The sequence below is a fragment of the Lycorma delicatula genome, chromosome 3, assembly GCF_047948215.1.
Source record: "Lycorma delicatula isolate Av1 chromosome 3, ASM4794821v1, whole genome shotgun sequence".
Classification (NCBI taxonomy): Eukaryota; Metazoa; Arthropoda; class Insecta; order Hemiptera; family Fulgoridae; genus Lycorma; species Lycorma delicatula.
The window spans coordinates 72,501,270-72,520,403 of record NC_134457.1 but is presented as its reverse complement, the minus strand read 5'-3'; the positions used below and the strand labels follow the sequence as shown (position 1 = coordinate 72,520,403).

The 19,134-nt window shown below is 28.7% G+C and overlaps 3 protein-coding genes across 5 annotated transcripts in view; 2 read left to right on the top strand and 1 right to left on the bottom strand.

Moving 5' to 3' along the window:
- LOC142321686 (alpha-tocopherol transfer protein-like) overlaps positions 1-16,137 on the top strand; it is a 42,712-nt gene extending 26,575 nt beyond the window's left edge. For 2 of the 3 annotated variants that reach the window (XM_075359972.1, XM_075359970.1), the window contains 2 exons: positions 1,369-1,474; positions 5,169-6,581. In XM_075359972.1, the coding sequence (XP_075216087.1) occupies positions 1,369-1,474; positions 5,169-5,323 (261 nt within the window). In that variant the 3' untranslated portion in view covers positions 5,324-6,581. Of the gene's footprint in view, positions 1-1,368; positions 1,475-5,168; positions 6,582-15,987 lie in introns of those variants that run through there. The other variant, XM_075359971.1, reaches the window with a different exon arrangement.
- The window catches only part of LOC142321684 (zinc-regulated GTPase metalloprotein activator 1-like), a 443,413-nt gene that overhangs the window by 167,943 nt on the left and 256,336 nt on the right, over positions 1-19,134 (bottom strand). The window lies entirely within an intron of this gene.
- The window catches only part of LOC142320755 (alpha-tocopherol transfer protein-like), a 29,342-nt gene continuing 27,020 nt past the window's right edge, over positions 16,813-19,134 (top strand). The window contains exon 1 of the mRNA XM_075358747.1: positions 16,813-16,910. Within this exon, the coding sequence (XP_075214862.1) occupies positions 16,813-16,910 (98 nt within the window). The remainder of the gene's footprint in view (positions 16,911-19,134) is intronic.

Below are 19,134 nucleotides of genomic sequence, written 5' to 3'. Positions count from 1 at the left end.
TTGTCTTCAGCAAAGTTGGTAGCTCTTTTTGTCCTTCATATCAGTTGTGATTAAGATAACTGATCAGGAAGGATTGCTCTAACTCAGATTTACATAAGATATGAATAAGTCTACGAATGAGTTTTAACTCATTCAATGACTGGTATAAGTCATTCAGAGATAGTAGGGAAAAGTTGTAAATGAACTTCCACTTGTCAGCCAAGAATATCAATCAATGAATACGATCACAGCGAAGTTAAAACATATATTTGAGGAAACTGCCAAATTACTAAGCGAGTTATCTTGTTTAATGGTGCTTAGTTTTAGATTATCTACGATCCAGCAAACTGAGGGCTGAACGCAGTGAGGTTACTTCATTTTGTAGCATGAATGTAAGATAGCTTTCTACTAATCTATACCATGTATTTACCAGTGAAAAAACATAAGTACTTCATACCAGAATCAAAACAAGTAAATAGTAAGTAACATCCAACTCCTCACCCGCCAACAAGCAAACCAAAAACATAATTTTCAACAGGGAAAATAATTACAGTTTTACTTTGGGATTCACAGGAAATATTCAACTTTGACTTTATCTCAAAAGAAAAAAATCCAGTACTAATTCACCTCTAAAATATTAAAATAATATTAATAAAAATATTAATTCAAATATTAATATTAAAAATTAAAATATTAAAACATTTCATTTTTTACTTTTAAAGAAGATATATTTTCACATTTCCTATTTAAACACATTCAGTGATAAATATATAGAGTTAAATAGAATACAATATTGTTTTCAATAAATAAGTAAAAACATTTGTTACTACTAGTCTTCTATTTTTTATCTCTCAGCAAAACTTATTTTGTTATCTTTACAAAGCCTTTGTTCTCATTATTTTCTATTTTTTTTTTTTTTTTTTTGTTCATCTTCATTGACCCCAGATCCGGAACAAGCATCTAAGCATAACTCAGCTCCGGGACTCAGTCTTGCAGTACATACCACACCTCTAATGAGGGGACTCCAAAGGAGAACCCTCACTGGGACTCCGGTCTTAATGCCCTGCCCCTAATGGGGAACCCTCAAGGGATTCCCCACTGGGATTACGGTCTTACATTTCCTTCCCCAAAGGCGCTGCAAAGGAGTCTCCATCCAATCATTGATGGTGGAACATTAGAGCCTCCCATCCCTCCTGGACAGGGCAGTCCCCCACAGACACCCATCAGCACTGAGCAGGCACTGCATCTTCATGTCACAGGTGAAGCTGCTTACATGCCCTACCCAAAGGTAGAAGTGCAATAATGGGGGGGGGCAAGGGTTTTCTATTAGGTTTACAAATAATAACTATTATTTACATCTCATAATAATTTTTTTTTGTTATTTATTAGATCCATCCACTTACTGGTGATCATACAGAACTATACAAGTACATAGATAAAGAGATACTACCTAAAGAATATGGAGGAGAAGAGGCAAGCATTGATGAATTAAGAGGTAACTACAACAAATTATAAAATATATTTAAGAAAAATCTAGTCAGCTACAACATACCAAATTTTGTGTTTATAATTCATTTTTAGAAAAGCAAATGAAATAAATAAAAATAAAAAGAAAATGTATCGGAAATTATTTTAAAAATTAAAAAGTAAAATACCGTAATGTATAAAAATTCATTAATGAAGAGTTTGATAAGGTAGATTTTTATTTTCCTGACTATAGCAATAGTCTAAAATGGAAAAGTATAAAAACTAGTTAAAATAAGAATCTAAAAAATTGATCTTAAGTTTTGTGTCTTAAGGAAACATTTAAAAAAAATAAAATTAAATAAAAAAATAGATTTAAATAAAATAGAAAATAGATAAACAGAAAAAATAAATTTAAACAGTCTAAATATTCTAGAAAAAAAATGTTTACTCTAATGCTCCCAAATCCAAAAATGTATTTTTATCAAGACAGACATGTGTATACATGTATGTTGGCCTATATTTGGTGTTACTCATGTAACGCTGGATCCCGTTGACTGATTTTCTTCAAACTTGGCACACAAAACTACCTTCAGGAAAAAATTGTAAATCTTTGTAAAAATTGGAAAAAGTGGTGGGGATGTTTTGGCTAAAACAGAATTTAAATTTTTACTGGGCCACTTGGCAAAAACTATTCTTACAAAAGTTGATGTTTTTTTTATAAAGATCACAAATTACCAACAATTTTTATTTAATATTCACCCCCTCCCTCAAAAATGACTGTATATATTCTTATTTAGCTATATTTTTCTTCAGAATTTTTTGCATCTTTATTTTTTACATTAATAGCCTTCAATCAAACCACTATAAAATTTGTTCGCACATCCTACTGCAATGGTCTGTGATAAGAAATAATACATTTTAATTTTTTTAAATTTATTTTAAATTTAAATCCATCTCACAAGTTATCATTATTATTGCATTTAAAATGTAAAAATCTTAATTTTGTTATAGCCCTTGCTCTTTAGTTCTTTTTTCTAAAAAGAAATCCCTTTCGGCACATTGGAAGGCAGAGATAGATTTAAGGAGAGGTAGTGCTATGTAGGGGATAAAAAAGATTTCCACCTTAAAGTTAAAAAAAAAACTTCAGATTTACTCAATATGACAATGATTACATGTGAAAAAAAGTTTCACATGTTTACCATACAATCCCCATCTTTTTCAATTCCAGCAAAATTTTGGTTATCCCTTGCCGTAAGGGTTGGTCATATCAAAAATTGTTTCAGACAAAAGTTTTAGATAATGTTTACAGGACTAATGACCACTTTAAACAGATTTGATACTGTGCCAATAAGGGAGGTATGATTTTTTTTTTGTCAACAAAACCCCAGATTTTTACCCTCTGGGCCAGTGGTTGGGGATATAAAAACATTATTTATATATGTTTTAGGCCCTTATCCAAAGAATAGCAGGAACTTTAAACAAATTCGATATTTTACTTAATAAGAAAGTTATTATATTTTGTTTTTTTGAAAAAGCCCCCCCACCATTTTCACCCCATGGTCCAATTTAGCCCATTAACAAACTCGACCGAGATTTTGGGTCATTATATTTTATGTACCAATTTAAAAATGATTGGCGCAAAATTACGGTAGTTAACATGTCCACAGGAAAGTGAAATATATATATATATATATATATATATATAAACTTTTGAACTGACGGTGGTTTTGGGGTCTGAAGGATGTGAAACGCGAAGATACGTCAAAATTTTCCAGAAGTCGAATCATGGTACCCATTACAGTAGGTAGCTTTCTTATGAAATCGACCTAAAATAACACAAAAATATTTACCCCCTTCCTAGAAAATTACAACTTTATTTTTTTCAGAATTATAGCTAAATCTTTGTACATTTTAAACAATTTTAAAAATTATTTTTTTTTTAATTTATTATCATTACTTATGGATTATTTTCATAAAAATTAATTTTACCCAAATGTTTCCCCTTGAGTATGGGAGTTCCAAAAATGAAATTTTTTTTTTGCAATTTCTAATTTTTAATACTCAAAACATATTTTGTTAAATAATTAAGTCACTAAAATAACTTTATACCCCTCCCAATGACAGATATCCCAAATTAAAAAGAAGAAAAAACTTTTTTAAAAAAAAACTTTCTTTTTTTAATTTTAATTTATTTAAAACCAATTTTAGTGAATACTTTAATAATAAAAAAACCCTGATGCCCAAATTTTCAAGAAGTCATATCATTATAGTACTATAAAACATTGTAACATTAATAATAAACATTCTGGTTATTGCTTCATCCAGCTATCTTTGCTTCAAAAATTAAAATTTAAATATTATCAAACAAGTAATTTTCAAATTATTTAAAAAATGAATTGCAGTAACTTGACTGGTATAGCTAGTTATGCAATTCATTACTGGTTTTTCAGGGAATACAGATTGTCTGGGTTGTTTTTATGATATTTTTAAACAACTTGGACTTTGTGAAACAACTTACACATGTACCTAACCTAACCTAAAACAACTGCTTAAAGTTTTTACGAAAGAGCTACGAATATTCAAATTTACTACAAAGAGCCTTCTAAACCTGAAACTGGTTTAGAAAAGTCTACATAAATTAGATGAATATTTCAAAAGCTTTGTTACTGTGTAAATCAACATTACTTTTGTGTTGTATATATACAAAAAATCATGGACTTATGCATATTTTGTGAATGTATATTAACAATGTCATAAAAATTTTTATTTTAATGTACATGAGAAATTAGATTCCAAAAATGGTTATGAATAGGCTATTTAATGAATTTAAAAGCGGCTATACTTTTGCCTTGAGTAATGAGGTTATGTAATTGATATTTCATTGAGGCTTTAAAAAATGATTATATAAACATGAATATAATTTGTCTGCATATTTTCTTATTAAAATTGTATTAATTCCAATAAATTTATATAAAGCACTCTGCTAATGTCATGCTTACAAGCATTTCAGCTACATACATCAATATTGATATTAAAAAAATTAATATTAAAAGTTCTTTATTATAACGTAAACTGCAAATCTCACAACATTATGGCTCAAAATAAATTCAACACCTCAAGAATTAGTTTCCTTTAAAAGAAATCATGACAAGTAAGAATAAAATTCTAGTGGTCAAAGCCATATTTTTTATTAAATCTATACCTTAAAACCCATCAAAGCTAAACAATAACATCATAAAAAGAAGACACTCATAAATATTCATAAAAAATTAAGAAGAATGAATGACTTTTACCACTTTCTCTTAAAATTGTATTTTAGTTACCTTGTAGTACAGCTTTTTTGTATTCTGTACAAATTTAAACAAATAGGTAGTTGGTGTTATACTTTGGTAAAAAAAGGCACTTGCTTATGGCCCAAGCACTTGTAAAATTTTTAAAAGATTGCAATTATAAAACTAACAAGAGTGAAATAATTAATTTACAAAGTAACAAAGAATAAATAAACAGGAGAAGATTGAGTTATAAGAAAGCCAACAATGAGATTCAAGAACGCATAAAAAACACAACTATCATACATGTAATGCTTCTATTAGAAATCTGCATTAAGCTGATCACTGAAACAAGTTTCTACTAAATATTACTTTCAAGGCATTTAAAATTAAGTTAAACAAAACACAGAATTACATCACACCATGCATTTACTAAAATTCTGTGTTTTTCAGATGCCTGGCAAGAAACTATGGAATCTTTTAAGGAATGGCTTATGACAGAAGGATCACTAGTCACTGATGAAAGCAAACGTCCAGAGAAAAGCAAATACAAGAATTCAGATTTGTTTGGAGTAGAAGGAAGTTTTACACAATTACAAATAGACTAACTAAATTTTCAATCAACATACATTAGATCATTTGATAAATACATTCACTGAAATAAACATTGATATATTAATTTTGCTTTTAAATTTAAAACAATTCCTCAAAATACATTAAAGGATTTCGTATGATCTCTGCAATTCAATTAAATATTATTAGTGAGTTGCATTGTTAATATGATATGTAAAGTATACAAAATCGCTTGTGGTCTTGTGTATTAACAATGAACACATAACAACAAAATTCACATAAACAACAGAAGCCGGGATTACACAAAATAAATTGCAATGATGGTACTACATATAATAAATAAATAATATATACATATATATATATATATATATATATATAATGCACATCCAACTGAACTAGCTAGACTTTTCCCGGTACTTACTTACTTATTAACGCCACCGCAACTACAGCTTTATTTAAAAACAAAGTAGTCGATCGGATTTCAGTGGAAAATGAACAGTCTCTTTATTAATTTTAATAAATGGTTATTTATATTTATTTATTTTATAAATATAATTTAACCAAACTTAACCTACGCTCGCTAACCTTGATTAATTAACACCATAATTTTTTAAGTATTTATTTAATAAATTCAGTAATTACTGCAATTATTTATTATTTAAATAATCAAAACACTCCTGTTAATTAGTCAAGGTTAGCGAGCGAAGCGAAAGTAGGTTAAGTTTGGTTAAATTATATTTATAAAATAAATAAATATAAATTATTAAAATTAATAAAGAGACTGTTTTGAATCTATGTTAAACTCTATATCGGCCCATTTTCCACCGAAATCCGATTGACTACTTTGTTTTTAAATAAAGCTGTAGCTGTGGTGGCGTTAATACGTAAGTACCCTTTTCCCAGTAGTTACAAACAATACATATAAAATCAGAATCTCTTCGTAAATCACTTCATAAAAACTGAAAATACATACAAAGATTCCACAACTTGCAAATTTTACACATATCATGTAAAAGTTATTAACATTAACACTAGCATTATAAATACACTAAATTTGATAAAAATTACATGCTACACAAACTCAACACAAATATAATACACTATTATACTTTGCACTAAATAGGTCTCCAAACAATTCTTTCTAGGCAATCACAATCTACAATCTACCGTAAATGGAAGTACACCACAGCTCTGGAAATATCTTTTGGAAGTATATCCTTAAGTATTTAAGATGTGTGACATTTTATATTTTACTTTCTTTTCTTAAATAAAATATGAGTAGTAGTAGTAGTATTGCCAACTTTTTTTTTTAAAGAAATCTAATTAAACACTTTTTATTTAATCCTGTGTAATAACGTTTTGTTACCTGCATTTATAAGTTAACTACATAGCATTATCTTATTTTAAAAATTTAATCTTCACTAAATGAATTTGTATAACTCTGCCAGAACCTTCAATAATTCTACAAAGTATTATCAGTAACATATTGATTTCAATAAAATTTCTTATTTCTCGTAGAGCGCAATAATGAATTTATAAAGCTAAATTCTAAGATTAAAATTAAAAAAGATATTTTGTTATTTTCAAATTACATAAAAAAAAGGAAACCTGAAAATTATTACACACAGTACAAGATGATAATATATCTTCAATCACAAAAATTCATATATATAAGTATATTCTTCTTCCCTCCCCAGAATTCCAGTTAATTAACTTATCAAACATGAGCTTCTTTTACTCTATCACAAGCTGTCTTGAAAGCTTTATGGGGTGATTTCCATAATTAAACATGTAATAAAATTAAAATGGGTAATTAAGCTTCTTTTAGCTGCTTAATACAAATTAAATGAATTCTTAATAGTTGGAAAATATAGGTAATTAATAACTTAAAATTATTTCATTAAATTGGGAAAAAAATTTAACCTCTGTGTAAGTGGGAAAAATGTAACTAAAACTTAGGATTCTGCTAGGGATGGTTCAAAATAAATTATACAGATTTGGAACATGGTAAAGAACAATCTGAAATTCTTGTCAAACTGTGTGAGCCTCTAAAAAAAATCTGATGTGGACACCACATTATTTCCTTGTACGCCTATTAAATTACAAATACACATTTTTTTTAAATGAGAAGTACATAAAATTTATTTCTCATTAATAATTTCTGATATTTTTTCCTTTTTTTTTATTATTGAATTATTATTTATTGTAAACTTTTTTTTTTACAATCAAAGGTTAATAATTATTAATAAGTTAATATATTTAAATTTTAAAAATGAAGTCGGAATATGAAGAAATTTAATATGAAGTCGAAATTGAACCGATGTGCCTTCCCCTTGTAGGATCCAAATATTTCAATAATTAAAAATTTATTTGGCTATAACTCTGGAACCAATGAAAATAAGTACCACTTATGATATATCATTGAAAAGTTCTCAGTGAGGGCTATTACTGCAATTAGGAAAAAGTCCACAAACCAAATTTTTTTTTTTGATTTTGGGCTTTTTTGGACACTTCTGGTCCAGTTGATTACAATCAAAACAGGAGATAAAACTAGATGTTACAACAGTCATAAATCCAAAATTTCAACATCCAACTGCTAATCATTTTCACGTTATGCGAGATACATACATACATACATACAGATGTCTTGCTAAAACTAGTCAAACTGTATTCAGGGATGTTCAAAATGTATATTTACATTGAAGTCTGAAAACCAAAATTTTTCACTACCATATAATTCCTTTAATTCATACAAGGAAGTAAAAAAATAAAATCTAGGTCAAAATTAAATCCAATTTACACTACACAATACAAAAATTTGTTCAATGAATGGGTAAAATTTGAAAATAATTATTAGATTAGAAAAAATATATGTTTAATTTATGGCATCAAAAACAATATTTTCATTATCTACCAGCAGAGCACAATAACAACAGAATATATTTCATTTTATATCAATAACTAAAGTAGTCAACATCATATAAAAAATTTTCTTAAGTAAAAAACATCTTAGTAAAAGTAATTAACACTAAAGTAAACAAACAAAATCAGTACAAAAAGTTAATTTTATAAATAACATATTCAGACTGTGATATATAGTTAACTGGTCTTGATCTTATATTCAATAAGTGTAATTATTGTGAAGCGTGCAGAAGTCAACTTGATACATTAAGTGGAAAAATAACAGAGTTAAATAGGTAAAAACTGATAGTAATGAATTTCATCCAATCCTATCACTGGTCAAACACCGAATTTGTGACTGAAAATAGTAATGAAAAAAAATGGAACTTATCTTTTATTTAACTTTTTTTTAACTTTAATAAATTGGAAGGTGAAGCATTAGTTACAAAGAATTTGAAGTTGATTTATTTTGTATAGTCAGAAGACCACAACTGGCCAAATATATTAATTTGTATTCCAGAAATCATACTTCAATAACAACCACAATCCTACCAGGTACCTCAGCTGAATCTGTAATCAAACACACTCCAAATCACAGCATTCTGATTCAACTGATGATTACACTACCGATAGAGCTATTTAGAATAACATATCAAGCAAGAGTTTAGCCTCATGTGTTGTTAGTGGTCTTTGCAACACTTATTAAGGGTTGAAGTACATAAATAATATGACAGATATTATACCAAACAAATATGACTTGCCAGAAAGCATGACGAAAATAGAAACATTAAAACTATAAATTACAAATTACATAATAAGCATTTTTAATGGCAGATCATATTGCTTTTTGGAGCTGCACTTGTACAGAAATTTTCATACTGATTGGCTTCACATTAATGCAAAAGAAAAGTGAATACTTTCCAAAATTATTGTCAACATAACATGCAAAATTTGGACTCAATAATTGAATCGGATGATTGTGGCTAATTGAATCGGATGATTCAAGATCATATGATTGAAACTGCTAATGAGAATTTGATTTCAAAGATCATCAAAATGACCAATCTAGAAAATAGAATTTTGAACATCTTTATGCAACACTAACGTCTTTCTTTGATGTAGAAAGAGCCTTTTGACATGAGCTGTAGACATAGCATAGTACATCAATTGTACACAAGGGATTTAGATGTGAGTTACCAACTCTAATTGGCAACTATATTATAACTAAACTGTATTCTCCAGGTACATTTCAAATTCTTCACTTACCAGTAGGATATTGAAAAACAGAATTCAGCAGGGATCCTAATTAGTGAAACCTTTCACTAGTGTTGTCAATAAGCTAATTCTCTGTTATACCTAACAATGTTTATAAAAGTCTATATGTAAAAGATTCAGCAATTGCTTAATTAAATATAAGTTGAAACAAGCTACAGAGGCTAATGAGTCTGCAAACGCCTTTTATGCTTATGCAACAACTTTGTAATAAATTTTAAAACTAAATAATTTTTGTTATAATTTTATAATGAATGTTTCTATGTGAATGTGAATAGAAGTGAATGTTTGTCTGTGTGTTTGCATTTGTATTTGTGGTCACGGAAATATGGTTCCATGATTAAACACAATAGAATAAGCAACTAATCCACATTAAAAAAAATCATCCATCCATGAAAAATTAAGTTTCAAATGAATGTTAATACTTTTTTTTTTTAACAAAAAAAGTTTTAATCAACTAATGAATATTTATCAGAAGTATTTTAATGATTTTATAATAATCCTTAAGTTCTTTTTTTATTATATTATGATTTATATAGCTTCATATATTTGCTTCGTATATTTTTAAAGAAGTGTATGACATTTTTATTTTTTCTTCTGTTTTATCATTTTTTTTTATTTTTATAAATGCCTTCTTATACTGTACTATTGTTTTAACTGCAACACTATTGTTTTTATTTACTGTAATTTTTGTTTTTTGAAAAGTTGCCAATGCCCATTGCCTTTTGCAAATAGAATTTCATTCAGTATTAAATAAATCTAATATATTTAACATTTAATGTAGACTAATAAAAATTATCCTATTTAATAAACAATAAGCAAACAGAATATGATCAACAAACTTCTACAAAATCTCATGAAGTAGCAATCTCTTAACTAAAAGGAGATGTAAGGATAAAATGCCAATGGCTTAAGTCACATTTAATACACCAGTTTTAAAACATGAGTTAAATTAAGCAAACAAGTTTCATGTCAGTGAAACAATTTTACTGCATGTGTGAGCATTTATTAATTATTAATGATCACAGCAGTTAAGGCAAATTAAAAAAAGAAATCTGATGTGGACAACACATGACTTCCTAGTATAGCTATTAAATTACATTTACATTTTTTTTTTTTAAATGAAAAGTACATAAAATTATATTTTATCAAAAACTTCTGATTTTTTTTTATTATTATTCACTGTAAATTTTTTTTACAAGAGATTAATAAATAAATCAATGATTAAAAAAAAAGTTAACAAAAAAAAAGTTGATAAAGTCTGATTCGAACCGATGTGCCTTCCCCTAAGATCCAAATATTTCATTAATTAAAAGTTTATTTGGCTATAATTCTAGAACCAATGAAAATAAGTACCACTTATGATATATTGCTGAAAAGCTCTCAATGAGGGCTTAATACTTCAGTTAAGAAAAAGTCCAAAATCCAAATGTTTTTTGGACTTTGGGCTTTTTTGGACACTTTTGGTTCAGTCGATGATTGCAGTCAAAAGGGCACAACTAGATGTTACAACAGTCCTAAATCTAAAATTTCAACATCCTACAGCTATCTGTTTTTGAGATACATACATAAGTATGTACAGACGTCAAGCCGAAACTAGTCAAAATGAATTCAGACCTGTTACTACCCAAATGTTGATTGTAATTAATTGAATTTGTGAAGTTACAGAAGGGAACAATCAAACGTACATTACAGTTAAATACAATATCACATCTACAGATGTGGTCTGTTAAAAATTATATCCTCTCTCAGTTCATATACACCTGTAGGATGTGTTGAAGAGCTTATAATGTTTTTTGTTAAAAGTTGTATTTATGAAATATTTTTCAACTGCTAATGTACTTACCAATGAAGGTGTTTTCTCAGACTATTTGCAAATATTTAAATAACTACTGACAGTTCAGTTGTGTGTTTCCTTCTACCTCCAAAATATTTGAGAAGGTAATATTTAACAAATAACACTATCATTTAGAATGCAATGATTTTTTTATAAAGCACAATTAAGATTTTTGTAAGGGTAAAAAATAAGCAAGGCAATTTTCAATAATGTTTCAACTGTAGTAGATAAGTTGCAGTTTGCCATCTCTATACTCTGATGATTTATCCAACGCATCTGAATGTCTAAGTATTATGTCAGGGGAAATATGCCTCTTGTTATTCACATCATAGCTTATAACATAACTACAAATGAAACTAATTATTTTCAAAATGTTATACTACTTGTATTTACCCAATAGTGATGCTAGTGTTAAAAATTCATTATCTATAAATGTTTTTACTAAAAATTTATTAAACAAAAATGACTGCTAACGATACCACACAAAAAAATAAATAAAAGTCTAATTTATATCAAATACAAAACTTAATAATAAATAGGTAAGAAATAAATATGGCAAATATTTATAAAACTAGAAATATAATGTATCTGACTTCCTACAAACATGACCTCTAATGTCTCGTCCCCAAGCATTATATCAAATCTTTCAAATGAAACTTATCTAAAGTTATAAATCAATATATAAGTATAAACCAGCAGCTCTCTATATTAAATCTGTTCAGTTCCAATGACCATTCAATTGAAGATACATATGTATCTTCAATAAGATGCCAATAAGATGGCAGCCATTTCTTCACATGGTGAAGAAATGGCTGACATGGTTAGGAGGTTGCTAATAGCTAATGATCTTCGGGTCACTGAGGACAAGGTGAAAGTGGTTATTATGGCTGGAAGCCTTGACAAATTTTAAAGTGAAAAACACGATGGACCATTCTAGCCCAGTTGCGAAGTATTTAGGTGTGTGGCTGGACAAGCACCAATCCTTTACTATACATGTTGAGAAGGTGGCGAGAAAGGGTGAAAATGTGGTGCAGGCGCTCAGCAAAATCATGAGGAATAAGGGCAGTTCTCAGACAGGGAAGAGGAAACTGTAGGCTAATGTACCTCTTTGGTAGTGTTATAAGGTTAAGCAACAACATAGGCTAAATACGTTATCATCGTCGGGTATCATATCTCAGAATATTTTAAAAGCATTTAACCAAAACAATACTCTGGGTAGTTAATGTTTTCTGAACCCAAACATGACTTGAAAATTTTTTTTTATCCTAGAAACTTGTCCCCACTTTATTAACCAATCTACGTTATAATATTACATATTAGTTTAACATAAGTTGGTATTTATGAACATTTAATAAACAATACATGACTCATTAATAATTACAATAAGGTTTATGACTGATGTCAAAACCTACTATGTGAATATTCATAATTAACATACAATAAATATTTTTAAAGATAATTACTATTTAAAATTCTATTCTTTTTTGTCTTCTATTAATAATAAGGAAAAATTCTATAATAATAAATCTATTTTATTTTATTTACATAATATATGCATATACCTACTTCTATAAAATGCATTTTCTATTAGGATTTTCCATAGAAATATTGATTACCACATACTAATTAGGGGGTATTTGCATAAACAGAAGTTAAATAAATTGATTCAACATAACACTGATCATAATTATATATATCAAAATACAACAAACAAGTAAATCAGCATTTTTTTATAAATTACCAAAGCTACAGAAGTAAATTAAAATGTTCTTAAAAACAATGAATGAAGAAGAAATGAAAAGAACACTAAAAGAAAGAGGAAAGGGTGAAGCTGAATTGAAATCCATGATCTTAATGCTTAAAGAATGGCTACAACAACAAAAACATTTACCTCAGTACATGGGTAAGTAATCTATAAAATCTAACAAAGTAATGGATGACTTTTCTGGCAATTAATAATACAAACATGCAATAAATATGAAAAATTAAAAAACACAACTACAAGAAAAACTGCTGACAAACATTGCTCTTTAATATAGGATAACTAAAGAGCATGCGATTGACAATTTTGTATATAGTATTTGTATATGATATATTTTTCAAATTTTACTAAAAATGTTATTTTTGTAATATTATTCATTTGACTGAATCAGTTCACACAGTGATAGAGGCTCACTAAAATTATTTGAAGTAGTTCACCAATTAAAAATTATTTGATCTAGTTCACTAATTCAATTCATTAAGTTTGAGCTTCAACCGCAAATTTCCACTATTATATAAACATATATCTATATATATAGCCTTTAGCGTTCCTGGTAATGTAAGGATTCCAACGTGAGGTCAAACATCTAAATCAATTCAGCCGTTGAGCTGTTACAATGGAATAAAGATACATTCATACACCATAAATATATTACACTCTTTTGGGCAGCGCATAAATAAAGGAGTTCAGAGCAAAAAAAAATTTGTTTTAAATAGAATATCTATCTTTTAGAGGGAATAAATTTTAAGAAAATATTTTCTAAAATATTCATAAATAGGTTAAGCTTAACAAATTAGTTTAAGTAAAGTTATATCTAAATCTAGCATGCCCTTAAATAAAGGCTAAAAAAAGATAGGAAAATTTTCAAAAAACTTTTCTTAGGCAGCTAAGTAAGACTCAACCCACTGGGTTGTTCTAGTGGTTAACTCGCCACTACAAATCAGTTGATTTTGAAGTCAAGAATGCTAAGGTTCAAGTCCTAGTAAAAGCAATTACTTTTATATGGATTTGGATACTGGTGTTCTTTGATGGTTGGGTTTCAATTAACCACACATCTCAGGAACGGTTGACCTGAGATTGTACCAGACTACATTTAATTTACATTCATACATATCATCCTCTGTAATAATACCTTAAGGTGGTTCCAGAGGATAAACAGAAAAGAGAGTGTACAAGGGCAGTAAGTAATCTTTTTATAAATGTAAACCATAATATTATTTTATTTGTCACTAGTTGATAACTGTTGTATTATTCTTGTCTGATCTGACTAGAGATGTTAATTTGTTTTAATTTCTTATATGCAGAGTTTCAAATTTTGGAAGTTATTTTACATGGTTGTAAGCATGAATCATGTTTTAGATCTTGTGTCACAAGTTGTCTTACATTTTTGAAAATAGAAACAAAACCAAACAACCTATCACAATACTACAAAAATACCTTGTCCGCAAAAGCAGATATAATAGCACTCACAAACACAATTTTACACAAAATAAAATCACAATATCAAACAATACAATCAAAACTGCAACCGCTAATTGAAAGAAGTAATAACAGTACCCATGTTTATTTAGTTCTTATTTTTATCAATATAAAATTTCTGTTTTCAATATATCTGCGGTAAATTGTAATCAATTCATGTTAAAAGTGATTTTGTCAAAGGATTCTGTTATACGCCACTCTACGGACAAATTAGAAAATTAATAAATAATGATAGCAGATAAAACTTTTTCTAGATAAGGCATTTTAATTTAATTAATAATATTGAATACAATCCCGTTTATTGGAATAAAAAGCAGTTATAATCCGGATTAACAAAAAGATTCGGGAATTTATATACTACGAATTGGTCTTGAATTTGTGAGATTACAAAATTACTGACGCCAATATAATTACTGTACTAATTCACAATTAAAAGTTTTAGGCACAATTCTATGCTCTGCATAAAGCGTGAAAAATAATATAACGTTATCGTATCGCATTTTCTTAATTATCTAACAAAATCTACCACCTAAAATTGATTGTTTATTTATAATCCAAATGATACTAATGATGAACGTTATGCATCTGACTGTTCTTATATAATATTTAAAAGGTAGTCAATTAAAATAGAATACATTATTCTCAGTTTCATAACTAATTACGTTAACAGTCAATACTAAAAAATTAATTAAAAAATATTACTATTAAAATACGTACCGGTACCAAAGTTAAGTATCGTTAAATATTCAGTACGAATAGCGAGAAATAAGTTTACCGAAGCACATTTTTATTAATTAATAACAATTAAAATATGTCCACATAACAAGCAAACCGCGTGCAACAGAACCAGTGATCTAACCTCAATATTGTAATTAAAGTCGCGCGGACGCAATCTTCAAAACGCAGTTCTACACACTAATTTACGGACAGAGGATTAACTAACAGCGTCTGATGAACATGTTTGAACATGCATCGGTGCTATTTAATATACGCCCTTGGTGTGCGTAATGCATAAACAACTATATTTTAAATCAGTCTTACTTCTTACAACTATCTAAATAGTTTTTATTTTACTTAAATTTAATTGCAATTTGCATAAAAAAACCGCTTATCAACAATTGAATTCGACGCGTTCAAGCGCTTTTGTAATTAAATTCAATCTTCAGGAATTCTAATATTCATCCTACTTATAACATTAATTAAAACTTAACATGTAAAATTATAAGAAAATCGTGATATTTGCTTAAAACATAACAGTTGGTTGTCAAAATTGCTTTGATAGGTTTTAAGTTATAATAATAAAAAAACAGCCAGTAATATTTAAAAACCCTATGGACTACTTAAAATCTGTCAAGGGCAAATCCGGGAAAGTTATACAACCCTTTACAGACTTTTTCAAGCATCAAATTAGTCGGTGTAAAGTGAAAGTGTTTTTAAATTTACAGATGAACATGAATTACGATATTATTTGTGGAGCTGTAAATTTAGTATGGAAAAACCAAACAAAAACTGGATGTATATTTTACAACTAGAAATTTGATGCCTGAATTATTTAGTAATCGAAATTCATGTTCCGAGGAGATGGTACTCGATAGAAAAAAATGTGTAAGTATAATTAATATAGACCAAAACAATTAATTAAATATTTACTTTTTAATACATCCCCTATTTATTATAACTAATTAAACAACTTCAAAAAGTACTGATATGCAATAATGTAATTATAATTGAATTTATATTCAATTAATTATAATTGAAGTGTAAAATGCCAAAAAAATAGCCTGATACCAACAGTGTTATACAATATTTCATAAGCTAATAAAATGTACACAGCTTTTTAAAAACAAGTTGCTTCCTCAAATTGTTACATAGATTAATGACAAAGTGTTAAAATATACAGTAAAAATTACAAATACGTGATGACATGTGGATACAGTAAATCTTTAATTGTAAATCGTAGGTATTAAGAAAGATGGCTGAAATCTAATGCACATGGAACGAAACAGAACAAAATGTCCCACAACTGCTACTATATTGTAGTTTCATTCCTGTACTACTAACATTCCAAAGCTCGCTGACCCTCGCAGTCTTATTTTCTGTTGGTCTCAATTGTTATGAAACCGAGAACGCCTGCTATGTTAACGCATCTAAAACAATGGGCAGTAATTACATTTTTAACAGAGGAAATTCACTTCTAGTCAATCCATCGACGTCTAAAACACGTTTATAATGATGAAACTGTTGACAGAAGTACTGTGAATAGATGAGCAATGAAATTTCGTGCATCAGAATTTGTTAAAGCGAATTCTAAGGATGAATCTCGTAGTGGCCGATCGTTTCCTGTTTCTTTTGAGAAGCACCAAAGCAGGTGTTTGTTTTGATTCAAAATGTAACATCAATACACATCACACTGTCATCCAGATACGCATATCGAAAGAACGAGGATACATTGCTGTTAGGCTTACCGTACGTTCGGGATTAGCTCGGACAGTCCTGGTTTTTTAGTGGGGGGTTGAAAAAATGTCCGGGGTTTGAGAATTTTATGACTGGCGAGTTTTTTTTTTTAATTTTAGACCTATATGTTCGACATCGCGTTTTTAAACATTCTCTATGACCGTGCATCTCTCAGCCGACCATGAAACAAGCGATGACGTCGATTTTGACGGAGGCGTAGCTACTGGTCTCGCCACAACGTTTTACTTAGTCATTCGGCAGCACAACAGGGGCAATGTGTTTATGTTGTTTTCGTGTATTAAGTAACTCGTCTACACGTTTTTGATCATTTTATCTCTATTGGTTTTTTATCTCATCGTTTGGCAATGGGTAAAAGAAAATGTTTGTTTAATGTTAACCTACAACAGGAATACAAATTTTTTAAATTGTTTAATGACAGTAACAATGAACGTGTTTATTGCACACTATGTACCAGAAAATTTTCTGTTGCACATAAAGGAAAGGGTAATATTGAAGACCACATGAAAACAGCTAAACATAGGAGTGCTATTAATGCTACTGCTTCAGCAAACATAAGAGATAATTTTAAAGCCAAAGATGGGAATAACAACAGCGATCTGGAGTGTGCTGCTAAAGAAGCTACATTTTCATATCACTCTGTTAGACGCGAACTCAGTTTCAAAACATCGGACTGCACATCTAGACTGGTTAAAAAGTTATATGACCCAAATACTTTATATAACGCCATTTATACTTGATAATGTGTTGCGTTCTTTGGAAAACATTAATTATGTAATAGTAATGATGGATAGTTCAAACAGAAGTGAAGTAAAACTTGTTCCGATTGTTGTAAGATATTTCAGTCTGGAGGAGAGAATTAAAGTTAAACTTTTAAATTTCGATGAAGTGTGAGGTGAAACTGCTCAAATTTTGACTCGGGATCTTTTGCAGTGTATGAAGAAATACAAACTTGAAGAAAAATTGATTTGTTATACTGCTGATAACACTAACAGTAATTTTGGTGGCGCAAAGAGTAAGGGGAATGAAAATGTGTTCAGAAGAGTTCAAAGTGATTTAGATAGATATATTTTAGACAATGGTTATTCAGCTCACATTGTGCATAATTCAATACAAACAGCATGTGATTCTCTACGCCTGCACATATAAGTTATTGTTATAAAAATTTATAAATATTTTCACATACAAACAGTAAGAGTAGCGAAACTTAGTTCTGTGAATTTGTAGAAACATTTATCTCATAACAACACAAGGTTCCTTAGTTTGTTATCTGCAATAGAAAGAATTCTTTCTATTTTTTGATGGCCAAATATGATACTCCTTATCTTGTGACAAATGCCCAAAATTATTATATGATTTTTTTGAAAATCTAGAAACTGAACCGTTTTTGAAATTTTTGTTTTTTTCCTATGACTTTTTTTTCTTCTTACTCTACAGTTATTTAATAATGTGGTTCTGAAATTGGAAGCTAATTCTATCACAACAGAAGCATTTCAGACATATTCTAAATTAATATGTCAACTTCAGGAAAGAAAAACCTACATTATTTATACCATCTTCTGCCAAAGAATTAATATACACTCTGAAAGAAAATAATGAATGATGTTCAGGAACAAAAATTCTCAAGTGTAGACAATCTTTATAACTCTAGTATCCAGTACTTTGAGTTGTGGAGAACCAATTTTGATAAAGTTAGTAAGTTTCACTGGATAAATTTACAAACTGAAATTACCTGGTCTGATTTAGAAGAGTGCACAAGTTGTCAATGAAATTATAAAAGATTTCATAAATACTGATGAATGTACATTGTTGAACCAGGCAATTCAAAACCAAAGAGTAGGTTGTGGTTCAAATTCTGAAAAAGTACCAAATACTATTTAAGAGAAGTGGAAAGCAATCTTTAAGGTGTTTCAAAATACTGATATTTTATGTTGCAATATTTCTAAAATGGTTCAGTTAGCAGTCTTTGCCTGGAACATCTGCTCCAGTTGAGAGATTTTTTCAATTATGGGGAAAAATTGGGTTTGCAGAAAGGGGTACACTTTCAGTATCTAGGTGTTAAACATCTGCTAAGTGTTAAAATTAATTCAGAACGTTCTCGTTGTGAATTTTATGATGTA